This window comes from Chanodichthys erythropterus, chromosome 14 (assembly GCF_024489055.1).
Source record: "Chanodichthys erythropterus isolate Z2021 chromosome 14, ASM2448905v1, whole genome shotgun sequence".
NCBI lineage: Eukaryota > Metazoa > Chordata > Actinopteri > Cypriniformes > Xenocyprididae > Chanodichthys > Chanodichthys erythropterus.
This window is the reverse complement of record NC_090234.1, coordinates 11,696,208-11,714,311: the sequence shown is the minus strand read 5'-3', so window position 1 is coordinate 11,714,311 and position 18,104 is coordinate 11,696,208. Positions and strand designations below refer to the sequence as shown.

Here is an 18,104-nt window from a genome sequence, read left to right as displayed (position 1 = left end):
GTACAATACAGCAGAACAAAAGCCTACGAGAGTCTAAAGTGAGGGAGGCCTCTCTCTGCCATTTGCATTCTTACCTTTTTTTCCTTCTCTTGTTAATTAATTTGCTTGGAAACCATCGGGGGGGCGACGGGAGGCTGGGATACAATAGGCCGCGAGTCGCTCATTTCAAGTGTTGCTGGAGTCGCTTTATATTCCGACGATGTGCTAAATCAACATTTTACAATAGGAATATTCTTTGTAATATCTCTGGAGTCCTGATAATGATTCGAGGGGCAGGTTATGAGGGAATTTAAATGACGCCGCTGTTTATTTCATGTCGGAAACCGTCGCTGACTTAGACCTTCGAGGCTGTGAGTTCCTCACAGTGCGTGTTGTGCATTAAAAGCCACGCCGGGTTTTCATTACACACAACAACTGAGCTTCTTTTGCTCATATAATGCACGATTCTTCTTTGATTTCAAAGAAACACTGTGGGAAGTCAGATTTTTGATGTGAAAAGAACATTCTTCAGGAAACACCTTGATTAAATTCTTTTCTCACTCAAATAATGCTTGATTCTTCTTGATAATCCACTCGTTTTGATTTCAAACAAAAGACTTTTGACGTGAAAAGAACGTTCTCGAGGAAACGCTCTGAATTAATGCGATGACCGGTGCAAATTCTACAAAACATGCCAGGGTTTGATTAAACAGCGTTCAGGACAGGTGTACCGTACGGAGGCGGAGCTTCCTGACACACACGGTCCTGTTTAACACTGCTGGGCTTTTCCACACTCAACCGCGGTAATTGAAAGAAATGAGCCATGGAGCCACACAGCTTTAGAGCGACCCCAGGAGACTGGAGAGAGGGAACAGATGACACACACACACACATTTATTTTTAATCTGGATACATCTGAGCATTGCGGTGTTCGTTTCAAAACACTCTCCACCACACTAGCATCTTCCAGAAGTTTATCATCCACATTGAAACATCAGAAAACACATAAATAAATCATCTCAATGTGCATGTGAAAAGTGTAATAACAGCTCAATGAGACCAGACATCATAAAGCTCTCACACTATTCTTCTTGCACAATCATTTTATTAGCTAAATATCCTGCCACCTACTGGTGTGTTCAGGTCATGCCAAGTTTGATTTAATATTCTGTAAATTTTGCAGGAATGAAATATGTATATATTCTAAATAATCTGTTTCAATTTCAAACAAACACATTGGAAAGTCAGATTTGATGATTTCCCAATAAACAAGCTTCAAAACAAAACTTTCAAATTTATCCGCTTTGGAGAGTGTCTCAAAAAGCTCAGTTTTCGCAGGACAAAAACATTTTTTGAACGGAAGGCCAAAATGTAGAGAAAAAGATTCATTATCAAAGTATCTACATAAGCGTAGACTGTAAAAATTTTTTTTTTTTTTTTTTTTTAAAGGGATTTTACAGGGAACATGAATTTAAAACAATAATGATGTGCACCGATAAATAATTTATAATAAAGGCTGCAATATTCCATAAAGAAACAAACATGAACAGTCAATTTTGATTTCATGGTGACGGTAAGTTAACAGGGATGTACGATATATCGGCAACCATATCGCTATCAGCCGATATATGATCATTTTTAATGTTATTGTAAAATTTGTCTGATATATTAAAGCTGATAAATAATAGATTATTTCCTTCACCTGAGACACTTCAGATGCTCACTGTTCACCATGATGGTTTTGAATTGCTTGAAATAGGATTGAAATCACTTCAGAAATGAAAATAAAGTTAAGTATAGCGCAAGTCTGTCATATAGACTACATAATATTGTAATGAGAACATTATAATTGTGTGTTTGGGACATGGCTTTTAATGACTTTTGTTTTTGTAATCAGACTCTCAAAATTATTTTAAAACTTTGATTTATATTTACTGGCCAATATATATCGGTTATCGGCTTTCAGACATAAATAATTATCGGTTATCGTATCAGACAATATTTAGACTCTTGTTTTTGTAATCAGGCTCTCAAAATTATATAAAAATTGAGATTTGGATTCATCGGCCAATATATTGGATCTTGGCTTCCAATATAAAGAATTATCGGTTATCGGTATCGGACAATATTTGAGACTTTTGTTTTTGTAACCAGGCTCTCAAAAATTATTTTAAAAATTTGATTTAGATTCATTGGCCAATATATCGGTTATCAGCTTTCAAATATAAAGAATTATCAGTTATCGACCAAAATTTTCACATCGGTGCATCCTTATTAACAGGTCCTCTGAATGTCTTCTGAGAGTGTGGGTTGTAGGTGAACAGAACTGTTCTCAAACACACAGAGCTACATTAGAAAAGAGTTATGAATAAAGGAAGTGAAAGCACAGCATGTGTTTGGTGTCAGTATGATGCAGGTATAATGTGATGAGGGCTTGTGCCCTACAGCCAGTCAATCAGTTAATTCCACGCGCTGGTTTATTTCTCTCTCTGTGGCCCCGAGGGGCCCCGTCTGTCAGGCTGAATCCCCGCGGGCCTCCGCTAAACACGGCTTCAGCGCTCGATTAAACTGGACACTGATCAAACCTTATTTGCACTCCAATTACACAAACGCTCTGCACTGACCAGACGGAGTCCGTGCGCCTGAACACAGCGTAACCCCACCTGAAAAATGATTAACTTCCCGCAGCACAGGGTCAGATTCACAATCCTCAGCCGCCTTCATGGGAGCGGCCGAGACATTTGGTGTCTTTGATGACAGCCTGTGCTTCCTCAAGGCTGAACTCTGCCATTGATGGGAAATAAGTAAAAAAGAGTGGGTGAAACGGACACTAATGCTTCCAGGTGAGTCTATGGGTGCATGGCAGCAGATGTGCTCGAATGATTAGCTGTTATAGAGATGAATATAGGGTTGACTGTACAGACACTCATTTCATTCGTTATTATTATTGTATGCTTGCTTATTATACTCAATGTAATCCGATCGTTTTACTTTTAATTTCTTCATTTTCAAACATTAAAGTCACCATGAAATCAAATTGACCATTCTTGTTTTTTTATGGAATATTGCAGTGTTTATTATAAATGATTTATCAGTGCACATCATTATTGTGTTAAATTCATATTCTGGTAATCTTGAATCAGAATATCTTCCTCTTGCAGCATCTCTTCTCTTCTCTGATGACGAGGGCGGGGCAACCTGTCACTCACATGAGATCCACCAATAGCAAACCACAACCATCCAATCAATTCCCCACGGACAAAATCAAGCCACGCCCTACATTTGTTCTTAACATACACATAACATTAAATAAATATTTTTGTCAGGTTAGATATTGATAATTATTAACTCAAACCCCTTTCAAGGGGATCTCTACTTCACTCTCACGCACATCCACCATGTTTGTAGTTCATTTTGTTTGTAGTTCTGAACTGAATCCTCCAATAAAGCACAGTGGGTTGTGGGCAATATTAGCCGAGTGTACACATACACACTTCTAATACTAACAGAAACAGTGACCATCCGGGACTTCTGGCATACTCTGCTTCGGGAAACACTTATTTTACTATAAACTGATCTGATTTCCTGCAAACTGATTCACTACGAACGATCTAGTATGAACTGATTTACTGGGAACCAATCCAATTCACTATGAGCAATTCACAATGAACAAATCCAATTTACTATGAATAATTCACTAAGAACCAATCCGATTCACTATGAACTGATTTTCTGTGAACCAATTTGATTCACTACGAATGATTCATTGTGAACCGATTTACTATTAACCAATCCGATTCACTATCAACCAATTCAAATCACTATGAACAATTCACTCTCAACCAATCCGATTCACTATGACCGATCTACTATGAACCAATTTACTGTGAACTAATCAGATTCACTACGAATGATTCACTATGAACTGATTTACCGTGAACCAATCCGATTCTCTATGACCAATCTACTATGAACTGATTTACTGGGAACTAATCCAATTCAATATGAATCGATTTACTGTGAACCAATTCAATTCACAATCAACCAATTTACTGTGGAAACCAATTTACTGTACAAATCTGATTCAGTACGAACGATTCACTTTGAACCGATTTACAGTGGACCAGATTCACTATGAAATGATTTACTGTGAACCAATCTGATTCACTATGAACAATTCACTATGAACAATTCACTATGAACAATTCACTATGAACAATTCACTATGAACCAATCCGTTTCACTATGAACCGATTCAATGTAAACCAGTCAGATTCACTATAAATGATTCACTATGAACCGATTTACTGTGAACCAATTTAATTCACTATGAACCGGTTTACTGTAATCAAATCCAATTCACTATGAACCAATTCACTATTAACCAATTCAATTCACTATGAACCAATTTAATTCACTATGAACAATTCACTATGAACTGGTTTACTGTAAACAAATCCAATTCACTATGAACCAATTCACTATTAACCAATTCACTATGAATCAATTCAATTCACTATGAATCAATTCACTATGAACCGATTTACTGTGAACCAATCTGATTCACTACGAACAATTCACTATGAACAATTCACTATGAACCAATTCACTATGAACCAATTCACTATTAACCAATTCACTATGAACCAATTCACTATGAACCAATTCACTATGAATCAATTCAATTCACTATGAATCAATTCATTATGAACCGATTTACTGTGAACCAATCTGAATCACTACGAACAATTCACTATGAACAATTCACTATGAACCAATTCACTATGAACCAATTCACTATGAACCAATTCACTATGAATCAATTCACTATGAATCAATTCACTATGAACCAATTCACTATGAACCAAATCACTATGAACCAATTCACTATGAACCAATTCACTATGAACCAATTCACTATGAACCAATTCACTATGAATCAATTCACTATGAACCAATTCACTATGAACCAAATCACTATGAACCAATTCACTATGAACCAATTCACTATGAACCAATTCACTATGAACCAATTCACTATGAACCAATTCACTATGAATCAATTCACTATGAATCAATTCACTATGAACCAATTCACTATGAACCAAATCACTATGAACCAATTCACTATGAACCAATTCACTATGAACCAATTCACTATTAACCAATTCACTATGAACCAATTCACTATGAATCAATTCAATTCACTATGAATCAATTCACTATGAACCGATTTACTGTGAACCAATCTGATTCCCTACGAACGATTCACTATGAACCGATTCACTATGAACTCATTTACTAACGTGAATCAGGCACATTACATGCACATGAAACAGAAAGAGTGGGTGTTTTAGGAACACTCGCTCATCTGTACAGTGTGAAACCAGTGTGACGCTCCACACGGATAACTGAGCAAACAGGACAGTTTGTTAGTGGAAGAGCGGCACTATGTTAGAAAGAGCATGTTATTGTGATTGAGTACGCTGTAAAATGACAGCAGATGGAGTTTGTGATCCTAACCCCCAGAAACCTTCACGTACACTGGGCTCCAGCACTGAGGTCAGGCAAAGAGACGTGCACAGAAAGCTCTTCAGCGTTCACATTGGGAAAATGCCCAGCTCTCCTCTCGGCCCAAGCATCAGGGCACCTTAAATATTGACACAATGGACCGCGGTCTGAATGGCTCTTTACTACACAGGCAAGGTCTCCTTTCTTTCACCTGGCTTTCTCTGCGAGCGCATTTCTCCTGCGCCCAATCTGCGCTTTACCTTGATCCTCCAGTGAATGCTGGAGCGGTGCTCCCGCGATCCGAACCCCCCCCCGTTAGGCCTGATACAAGGCCCATTTCACATAAGAGGACAAGGAACATATTACAGCAGCGCTGCATTATTCCGCAGAACATGTATAAACAGTCGGAAAGAATGGGAGTGCTATGTTCATAATGGAATCTGAAAAGCTTTTCGCTTTTTTTGTTCTCATTGTCTCTCCATCCTTTTCTAAACAACCTTCCCTTTTTGCCGGCTATCAATGCAAAGTTCTTTGAGAGAAAATGAAGGGCATTCATGTGGACTGAAAGGGGCTTTTAAAGTTGAGTACAGGCCTGACAAAAGGGAAGGTACAGCTTGCAGAGGCCCTGAGAATGACTCAATGTTTATAACCTTGCCATGCACACCCCCAAGGAGCTCTGGGAACCGCAGAAAAGAGCCTAATGAAAAGGATCGTTCTCTCGCCACAAATAAGACCGTCATCTCGGCTCTTCTTCATTACTGAAAAACATCTAGTGGTGTTTATATCTGCTGTTTTATCATTTGTTGTCGGCTAGGCTGAGATTCATCACGGTGAAATTGCATTTCTGGATTGTTATTATTGCATTTGTGCGCATCCGACTGAACCTGTGGAGTGAAACATGGTGAAGTGTGTTAATGGCGCTGGAGAAACTACTTTTTAGTGTGTTTTAGTTCATTTCAGGGGTCTCAAGAGTTTCGGCTTGAAAGCCCCAAAAGGTGTGAGAATAGTTTATAAAACTTTTTAACTACAGTCAAATACACAAAAACAAAATGATATTTCTTTTCTGAGTTCGTATGTGCGAATGCTTGAAAGCCGGATTGGATCTTTCAAAGTTACATTCTATTGGGGAAAAAACTACAGAATATTATTTGACTAACTAATATTGTGAAATAATATTCGAATATTTTATTTATTTTTAAAGTAACAATTAATAATAATAATAATAAATACATATGATAAACATTATAGTCAATTAATAATAATAATAATAAATAAATAATAATAAATGTTTATAGATTATTATAGATATTATAATTACAAGAATTATTGTTTTAAAGTAGACCGAGACCTGAAAGAACTTATAAGGCCCAAATAATGCCTAAATAAGATCAAAATCAAAACCAATTTACTGTGAACCAATCAGATTCACTATGAACCAATCTGATTCACTATGAACCGATTCACTGTGAATCAATCTGATTTACTTTTCACTTTTAATTCAAATATTTAATGTATTTATATTACACTACTATTGAAAAGTTTTGAATAATTTTATACTGTATTAATCACTTCGATTCACTGCAAACCAATTCACTATGAACCGATTCACTATGAACCAATCTGATTCACTTCGGATGATCTACTATAATAAACCAATTTACTGTGAACCAATCAGATTCACTATGAAACAATCTGATTTACTATGAACTGATTCACTATGAACCGATTCACTGTGAACCAATCCGATTTACTTTTCACTTCTAATTCAAATATTTAATGTATTTATATTACACTACCATTGAAACGTTTTGAATAATTTTACTGTATTAATCACTTTGATTCACTGCAAACCAATTCACTATGAACCAATTCACTATGAACCAAATTACTGTGAACCAATCTGATTCACTATGAACTGATTCACTGTGTACCATTCTGATTGACTACGAACGATCAACTATGAATCAATTTACTCTGAACCAATTCAGTTTGCTATGAACAACTCACTATGAACAGATTCACTGTAAACCAATCAGAAGGCTTAAATAAGGCCCAAAAGTGGGTTCTTTTACAAGATTTACATTTTGGTCTGAGTTTGGTTATTTAATAAGACTCGAGTGTGAAAACGGCCTTAAAGAAAATCAAATTAATCAAAACATTTAACAAACAGCTGTGGAACCCGTCATACATTTCATTTTTCAGGATTCTTTGGAGAATAAAGTTCAGCATTTATTTGAAATAGAATCTTTTGTAACATTATAAATGTCACTGTAAACAAAAAAATCTTACTGACTCAAACTGATTGACCAGTAGCGTATGCCTGGTGTTTACAGAAAAAGCTCTTGAGAACTTATTAAATATATATTTATTAAACATCTACACCCAAAGGTGAACGCCTGATCTCCTCTCAAGATCCTTCCCTGATATATACGGGCCTCTCTGAATAGCAGGCTCAAGCAGAAAGGAGATAATCCCACATAATGTGGACACAGTTTTCATTTCTTGTCACCCAATTAAACTGCAATTATCCCAAGTGGAAGAGCAGAGAATGGTGGAGAACACAGGAGAAGAATGAGAGAGCGCAGCACCGCGGGACTCTTTCACCGAGACACATTAGCCCAGATTTTGTCGGAGCCAGATGAAAGCGCGGCGCTCCTCGCACTTGGCAGCGCACAGCGAGATGTGGACCAGCTGCGACAGGGGGTTCGGCGCTGAATGCCCGCTCAACTTTTCTCCACTCTTTTTGTCCGTGCCCTAGAGCGGAGCACAGAGAGAGTGGGGAAAAGACACACAAGTGTATACAGGTTGATTCAAAGCATTGTGGCGTTTGCATGGGAGGCCTATTGTGTTTTCCGTTTGGAAGAGGACGTGGAGTTTTAAAACCCTAATAGTCCCTGTGGATTTGTAGTTTTCTCATGCAAATGTTCAGGGCACAATGCTTGAGCAAAAGTGTTTGAAATCACTGTCCTTCCCACATCACAAGGAAACAGGCCTGGACAATACTGCTTCCCGATGACATGTCACACAGCTAGTGGCCTAAAGTCCGGTTCAGATTACTCTTATTCAAAAGATTCGATGCCACTAACCTGTTCAGCCTTTGGTAGATCCAGTGATTTCCACAAGTTCTTTCTAGTTTTGCAAGCGATGAGCATCAGACGGTCAGTAAAATGGACGGTCCATCTGAGAAGAAAACTCTTTCTTTAAACACACTGCAATCAAACTGAGACCGGTGAGGATCTGAGAACAGCTTCACCTTCATCTGTATGAACCCGAACGCCATCGTAGTGACTGAAGAGTCGTTTCTGTCCTCTCAATGACTCGATCGTTACGCTGCTCACTTAATCTCTTCAGATTAGATTGATAGAGTCGTTTCTCTGTGAGCATCAGTGCCGTGAGAACCAAAGTCTGGAATTGTCATGGATTCTACAGTTCCTGAATCAGATTTAATCTGATTTAAAAATTACTGCTGTTCTGATTTATTTATTTATTTATTAGGGTGTGTTAGGGTTAGCATCAAGTTACTTTCAAAAGGTGATTTACTCTATTTTAATCGCTATCTGAACTATAAACTTTTATCCCAGTACTTCTATGAAAATATGAATTATTGTAAAATAATGATGCTGTGTGGTTGTGAAGCCATTTAATATCTATACATGACAACGGCTCTCTCTGGATCAGAACGATAGAGATATTTTCTTTTACAGAATTCTCTGTTTATGGACTACAACAAACGGCTGGTAGGGACTACAACGAGCTTGTTCTTGGGTTGGTTACATCACAAACCCTAACATTTGCATAAACCCCGCCCCCGAGAACACAACAAAGGGGGCGGGGCCATGTTGGGCTGCTTTAGAGAAGAGGAAGAGTTGTTGTAGTCGAGTGTTGTTGTCATGCCGTCATTTTACGCCGGACTGCTTCACAAACGAGGGTCAATTCAACACAAAAGATGAACATGACGGCACATGCTAGTGGATGAGTTGAATCAACTCCACAGCAACTACATCAATTTATCCACTAACCATTCAGAAACGTCTAAAAGTTGTAACTTCTTCCTGAGTCTCTCCATCAGTGTCGACTCAATGAACAATGTAAGGCTGAACACTTTCCTCATTTTGGCTGCGTGAGATTCTCCAGTTTTGTTGTTGTTGAGCTGTTGAAGCTCCGCCCTCTTCTGGAGCAGCAGCTCATTTGCATTTAAAGGGACACACAAACGGCGTGTTTTTGCTCACACCCGAATAGGGGCAAATTTGACCAGCTATAATAAATGATCTTCAGCTGAAACTTCACACACACATTCTGGAGACACCAGAGACTGATATTACATCTTGTGAAAAGAGCTTTATAGGTGCTCTTTAACAATTAATAGTCCAGCTCTAAGAGAAACTACTACATAAGTCAAAATGTGCAAAAACTGTCAACATTTTGACTTAATGTGAATTTGAATTGAATTGGCCACACCCCACAGGAAGTTGAATTGGAATGAGTGGAAGAAGAATTAACGGAATTGCAATTCAATGAAATTCAACATAGGTAAATTATTTTGGGAAATGAAGTGTTCTAAATGAACTGTTTAAATATGAGGAAATATATAAATGAAATACAGATTTAAGCATATCTACCCATCTCTACACACATTCAAATAATGGTGACAGATCGCTGTAGCGCCTCAGTCTCCTCCTCTTTACTGCTAGTTACAGCACCAAATAAACATGAATGAACATCAGAAGGAATGGTGAAAGATGCAGAACTCATGAAATCAATCATTCAGCGTTTCAACAATAAAACAGTTTGAGAACAATATGATCTGGTAATGTCACATTTACCTCAGTAAAGCCATTCAGTGACCATAAACTCGACAGTCAGCTAGAAAAATAACTCTAGAGGAGCGTTTTGATAAATATATGCACAATTATTATATTACAATAATATATTATCATATTACATATTCATTATATATATATTATTATTATAATGTTATCATTATAAAAAAACTGACCTTATCCACAATTCTATACAAATCAGTTAATTTAACGATTAATAATAATGTACCAGCTGACAGCTGCAGAAATCACTCACTCAAAAATGTGCAGATCTGATGCATGAAGTCAATATTGTCCCAAAGTATTGATATATGAAGAACCTTAGAAAATAAGCAACACTTAGAGATTTGATTATCGTTTCGTACCTTCATTTGGTTGATGTGACTTGATATCTTCACTTTTTACCCCCTTCACCTGCTTCTTTTGTTGTTCCTTTCTTCTCTTTAGAGGTGCACTCCAGGATTTGGGCCTTTCCTATCGCCCTCTGTGGTCAAAGCATAACATTGCAGGGGTGTTTAGTGAAGATTTTCGGCATCAACCAGTTTTAGCTCTAAACTGTTAAACAATGCTCAGTTTTACAATATATGGCATAATGTCGATTACCTCAATCATTTAAAATAATTTCAACTTGAAGTAAAAAAATTATGCAGATGATGACCAAGTGATGTTCAATGTTAAAACCATTAGAGAACCATTTATTGTAGGACATGATGATAATATTAGTAGATTTTTAAGTTTATGGACATTTTGTGTTTACTTCTGCATGGTGCTGTTAAATAGTTTACAGTCTGTTTTAAATGGACTTTTTTATACAAACTCAGTTCTCGATCTAGTGCACTGGATGAGTTGCTGCTTGAAATAGTGGTTTCCACAAGTGGGTTTGCCATAAAAGAACCATTTTTATTCCCCCAACCCCAAGATCCTTTCAGTGAAAAAGAACCATTAGTTTAACCAATAAATAATCTGAAGAAGCTTCTTCTGCTATAAACAACCTTCTGAGCAATGGAAAGTTTCCATGGATGTTGAAGGTTCTTCATGGAAGCATCAAAAGACGCTTTATTTCTAAGAGCGTAGACCGAACACAGTGAGCTGAATCACTGAGAACATCAGCTGAGAACTCTCCACTTTCTGCAGTCAGAAGAGCAACACCATCTGAAACACACTGAATGTAAAGACTGCTCGAAGTAAAAACTGAATCGCTTTCTGTTTTCTGTCAGACATCACATCTGCTGGTGCAGAGAAAGGAGAAGTGTATGGAGAAAGCCAGGCATTGTGATGATATAATAGGATGGATGAGAAACATTGTGAAGTTTAAGCTGATTCCAGCTCAAAACGCTATCATTACGTCCTCTCTCTCTCTCTCGGCACACGGCGATGCTGCCGATAGAGCGGGCGGCTATCAGGTGGCAGTCTGGGTAATTACAACTCTCTGTTTGGACCGGGCTGTGATGCAGCGACGATAAGCTGGAAGAATGGAGAAAAAGGAAGCGGGCGATAATGCACCAGCTAAATGCTTCAAAATAGTGTATCATCACAAAGTCATCACAATGCCTGTGGGGGGACAAGACTCGGATTTCTAAACCACAGGGGTACAGAAGTGGAAAGGATGAATACTTCTCCCTGCCCCCTCCAGTTTATCCTCCGCTTAAACATGTAGCTCTTGGGAAATTTGATTTGTCAAACGGCTCAGAAGGTCGCATGGTAAACGCGAGCCTCGAGGAACACAGATACTGTCAGATGGACGGCATAACTCTGTGACCGAGACATGCCTTATCGCTCCTCCCGTTCTCGCACTCCACATCACTCCTTCCTCTGAAAAACCTCCATCCGTCCGACACTAGACTGACCCAGAAATTTCCATCAGGACACCTAGTGATGATCATGTCATGTTTCCCCAGATTAATGACATTTTGGGTATGAACATATTTTATAAATACATGTATTTTTTATTCTGTGATGGATATTTGGATCCAAAGGAAATGAAAGACTACAACACAAACACGAGGTTATCAAAAGCAGCAGTGACAGAAACTGACAGATCTCGCGGTCCAAATGCCCCTGAGCTGTTTGTAGTTCCCGTTTAATACGCATGTGATTATTTCTATAAACGTGTGGGCTGGAAATAGTGCCAACTTCTGCATAATTTTATTTAAAACCCATGACTATAATTATTCAGCCCAATTACATTCTGTATTTACAGAGAAATAGTCACTTATTAACTTTCTTTCACTATTGTTCCTTAGTTCATAATTCAGCATATCATTCATTTTCATGCACTTGCAAAAATTAACTTTCGTGTAAAAAATTAAGTGCAATTATTTATACTTTAAAGTTGTTGCTATTTTATGATTTTAGTTGACTTTCAGCCGAATATTCTCTTTAAACCACACATTGCAGCGGAAAAATATCCGGACATTTCCTTTAGGCCGAAAACACAATGCATAATTCAAAATACAGGTAAAACACATCAATACAGGAAATTCCTTCATTTTAACACTGTACACTCTAAAAAAATGCTGGGTTAGAAATAACCCAAGTTGGGTTGAAAATGGACAAACACAGCAATTGTGTTGTTTTAACCCAGCAGTTGGGTTAAATGTTTGGGGGCAGTTTTAATTAACTCAACTATTGTTTAAAAATTACTGTATGACTGACTTAAAATGAACCCAAAATTAAAAATCAGACACATAATAAGATGAACATTTATTAATAAGCAATTTAATAAATGTTTATTGTTTAATTATTATTCATTAAATGTATTAATAAACGTTAATTTACAACCTATTTTGGGTTCATTTTAAGCAAGCAATACAGTGATTTTTAAACAACAGTTGAGTTAAATAAAACTACCCAGCAGGTTGGGCCAAACATTTAACCCAACTGCTGGGTTAAAACAACACAGTCGCTGGGTTTGTCCATTTTTAATCCAAGTTGGGTTGTTTTTAACCCAGCATTTTTTAGAGTGTATATTTGGCCTTTTTTACTAACTTTTACTGACCCGTTTAACCCAAGAAAAGGCAAGAAGCTGCAAAAATACATTAATAATAAGTGATTAGATCATGTTGTTTTTAGCATGAAGTAAATCTGTTGGCTCATTACGGCCATGCAGTTAAAAATCTCAAACTTTGTCTAGAGGAAGGAAGGGCAGCAGGAGCAAACGATGGAACATCTGATAAGAGTCACTTACATTCTCCGGCCTCGTCTTTCATCAGCCAGAGAGCTTCTACACACCCCAGCTTGAGTCGAGGAGGTCTATATCAGTCCTGTGTTGATAACATGATCTTCTACAGAGAAATACACATCTCCTCATGAGGCCGGCTTCCTTCCCATGAATCTCTTCCTCTGCTGCTGAAGAACCATGACGTTTGATTCAAGTTCACATGGAGTTCATGCAAAACTCATGCTTAAAAACTCACAGAAAGGTCCGGCTGCTCCTCGGGTTTCAAACACGAAAACTGTCTTTACAGATTCCTCTACTGAAGACCTGAAATGACAGTACAGTTCATCTGAGTGACAATGTGATAGATAATACAATAAACATTAATAAAGCATTTAGAATATGTAATTTGTTAAATTAATTCTGTTATACATCAGTCAACAGACCATCACAGCACCTTCAAAAATCACACACTCTAAAAATGCTGGGTTAAAAACAACACAAGTTGGGTTAAATATGGACAAACTCTGCGATTGGGTTGTTTTGACACAGTGGTTGGGTTAAATGTTTCCCAAACCTGCTGGGTAGTTTTATTTAACTCAATTATTGTTTTAAAATTCCTGTATTTCTTGCTTAAAATGAACCCAGAATATGTTGGAAATTAACATTTATTAATATAGTTTATATATGTTTATAATGAAGAATAATTAAACAATAAACATTTATTAAATTGCTTCATCTTTTGATTATTATTGTTTCCTCTAGTAATTATTTCCAACATTTTGGGTTTATTTTAAGCCAGACACATAGTCATTTTTAAACAATAGTTGAGTTAAATAAAACTACCCAGTGAACATTTAACCCAACTTGGGTTGTTTTTAACCCAGCATTTTTTAAGAATGTATGATTTAATAATTATAATTAATAACAATGTTTTTTTGTTTTGTTTTTTTGTACACCATTTGATTAAAATATGCAAGATGTTGCATGAAATCAGACGCTGTCATGTTTATCATGAGATGTTATATGTTGATTATGTTTTTATCATCGCCTGCAGCACCTGAAACACGAACTGCCCTCAGAAACGAGCGGGAAAGACATCGACACGTGAGAGTCGAGCTGCCAATCATCTGCGCTGACACTCGTCATCACCTTCACCTCATCTGGACTCCAGGCTGAACAAAAGACATGCATATTAAGGCCGAGGGCAGAACGCCATAATAGTACAACATTAATCTCATTCGATAGGCGTAATTAAATTTCAGAAGCCACGTTTGGCCGAATAATGGAGAGGAAACCAGGCTTATGGCAAACAATAGACTTCAAGCACTCATGAAGCGGATCACCGTTTAGCGCTCGCGTCTGTCAGGACTTTCTTCACGATAAATCTTCATGAATATTTCTCTTATCTGTTACAAGGTTCTGCCTCTTTTAAACGTGTGATTATTAATCATGTTGGCATCATCATCTCTGATAAGACTGGATCTGTAAATGAATTAGATGCTTTGACTTTCGATTTGATTTGGCTAATAATAATAATAATAATAATAATAAGGATAATAAAGGATCAATTTCTGTTAAAAAAATTATGCCCCGTAATTCTGCAATAATATTAAGAGGAAAAGGGTCTGACAACAGGTTCCTATGAGACCCTTTGCAATTAAATGATTTTCCCACTCGTTAAAAGCTGTCATTTTAACTATCATTTTAATAATAGGGAACAACAGTGAAGGTGCGGGCAGAATCCACTTAAACATACAATTTACACAAGGACTCTCTCAGATATCTGTAATTGCACAGTCAAATATTCCTCAAGCTAATTTTCGGGTGCCTGGAAAATCCTTTGAAGTCGAAAAAGAAGAAGCAGAGAAGAAGAAGTTTTAGTGCGATAAACACCTCGCGCTTTATCTAGCTTATTAATGTTTTACTGAAAATATTCAGATAAATTAAAGAAGACTTCCTTTCATTTGGTCAAGACAGAAAGGACACACTATGGCAGATGATATTTTTGTGATGCATTGCACTAAAATTTAACGTTTAACTTTTTCATTATCATTAATTATAAAAAAATAAAATAAAAAAACAGTAGAGTAGGCAATATATTACACATCAGCAGAAATTTAATTCTGTGCAAATTCCTTGATTAGGTCTACCCAAAGTAGGATGCATAAATAAAAAACGCGTTTTATTAAGTTAAATCTGCTCAATGTGATTTCAATATTGAACCAAAGCCGAGTGTTAAAATGCAAAGTAGTCAAAAAGCGTTAAATAAATCCCGAAATCGCGTTCACCTGCGAAGGTAACCATAGCAACAGTCCAGCGATTTTTGATAGGATCATCACTGAACGGGACACTAAATATACTATAAATACTAATATTATTTAGAAACGATACAGATTTGCATGCCACAAAAAACTTTAAAAAAAAAACAAAACAAAAAAAAAAAACGTTCACGTGTGAAAGACACCTCAAAATGTTTCTAGCGAAATTTCCTATTTTAAAAAGCGATTGTAAAATTGGCGCGCGCTGACGTTGAGTACACTATTATTACAGAGCATTCTTCTGCTGTGTCCTGGACACACACACACACACACACACACACACACGATGTAGGATTGCTTTTCTCTCTGAGCAAAGTGAGTTTATCATTTCACTCTCGTCCTCGCGCTGGGTGGGATTTTGGAGCGCCCGAGGTCTGACAGATGTAGTGCGCATGCGCCGAAGGCCCTTTCAGTACCTGCCAGTGCGCTCATTATTTCACATGTTGCAACTCTCGGCTGACAATCACTCGATTTAAGTTATCAGCGGCGGTGGCTTCACCATGGTGAAGAGGAAAACAAAAAGCGAGCACAGCTGAGGAGGAAGACTTGTTTATCTCTTCGACTTCATCTGACACTTTTTTCAGGATATACTAACAACAATGCATCTGAGAACATTGCTTTCGTGAAAGTTAAAGCCGCTTTGGACTTGTTTTTTTCTGCAGAATGAAGAAGTAAAGCTCTTTGATACATAGCGCGATTTTAGATAAAGTAATCTACTCCTGCCTGTGGATTTTTACCTGACCAGGTGCGATCATGTCCAAGCCCATGGATCACGTTAAGCGTCCCATGAACGCGTTTATGGTGTGGTCCCGAGCGCAGCGGCGGAAAATGGCCCAAGAGAACCCGAAAATGCACAATTCCGAGATCAGCAAGCGACTCGGAGCGGAGTGGAAACTTCTGACGGAGTCCGAGAAGAGGCCGTTCATTGACGAGGCGAAGCGACTGCGGGCGATGCACATGAAGGAACACCCTGACTACAAATACAGACCCAGGCGAAAGCCCAAGACTTTAATGAAGAAGGACAAGTTCGCCTTCCCGATGGCGTATAATCTGGGAGAGCACGAGGCGCTGAAAGTGGGCGGCTTGCCGAGCGGAGCGCTCTCCGAGTCTCTGATGAGCAACCCGGACAAGGCAGCGGCGGCGGCGGCGGCAGCGGCGGCCCGGGTGTTCTTCAACCCGTCCATGTCCGCGAACCCCTATTCGTTTTTTGACTTTGGCTCAAAAATGACCGAACTTTCCCCACCATCGTTCCCCTACGCCTCACCGCTGGCTTACCCGACAGCGGCGACGGCTTTCTCCGGAGCGGGCTCTGTCGGCACCGGGGCACATGCCCACACGCACTCGCACCCATCGCCGGGTAACCCGGGCTACATGATCCCGTGTAACTGCGCGGCGTGGCCGTCTGCGGGGCTTCAGCCCCCTCTTGCCTACATTTTACTACCTGGAATGGGAAAACCACCCCTTGAACCGTATCCCGCGTACGCAGCGGCGTTATGAGACTCTGGACTATAGTGAGGAAAAAGTTTTTAAATGTGAAACACATGCAATGCACGAACCTGAACATGTGATCGTCATATCAGATATCACGTGTGTTTGTATCATGATTAACGCCTTGATGTAAGGTAACTCTCTGACATTCTGTTCGGCGTGGAAGTGAATGATGGGTCGGTTTGCCCTTATCAATGTGAATAAATGTGCGAAAATAAGGACTAACCTGTTGACTCTGTAACTGAGAAGATCGCTCAATGCTGTTAACGTGGTTGCATAGGGGGAAAGTACATTGTTTAATTCTGAAACTCAACCTCAATGAATCCCGTTTGTTGCTGTAAATGTGTACAGTTTTATTAAACCACATCTAGTTAGTGCTCGAAACGCCGGAGCTCTTGGACTAGAAATCAGGTGTATATTTTGAGTTTCAAATCGATGTGTGTAATATTTATTGTTCAGTCAGTGAAAACCCTATTTGTTGGACACGCCGTGTTCCTTTGATATTTGCACAACGGGAGACCATGAGCACTTATAAGTGTAATTTAATGAAAAGAAACACATGAAATAATAATTATAATAATAATAATAACATGCCCGACTTTATGAGATTTCAAGGGTTCTGGTCCTACATCACAGATTGTCAGATGCGTTCACGTAAAGAAGTCAGTCCGTTTTTTTACTAACTCGAAGTGAAATTGTATGTTATATATGTTTTGCATAATTATATGTACTTATCGTTCATTTATTGAACAAGGGGGGTATAATAAAGCGTATGCGGAAAAAAAAGGAAATTGCTCTGTAGTTCTTGAACAAGATTTGTATCTCGGA

General features: G+C 38.2%; 1 protein-coding gene across 1 annotated transcript; it reads left to right on the top strand.

Annotated features, from left to right (window-relative positions):
• Positions 1-16,541: 16,541 nt before the first annotated feature.
• On the top strand, positions 16,542-17,285 carry sox21b (SRY-box transcription factor 21b). Its single transcript, XM_067409726.1, has one exon. It carries the CDS (start codon positions 16,542-16,544, stop codon positions 17,283-17,285), a length of 744 nt encoding a protein of 247 aa, XP_067265827.1.
• The last annotated feature ends 819 nt before the right edge of the window (positions 17,286-18,104 follow it).

Bases quoted from the DNA above. Each gene is read 5' to 3' on its own strand.
- sox21b (XM_067409726.1), top strand. From the start codon at position 16,542: ATGTCCAAGCCCATGGATCACGTTAAGCGTCCCATGAACGCGTTTATG.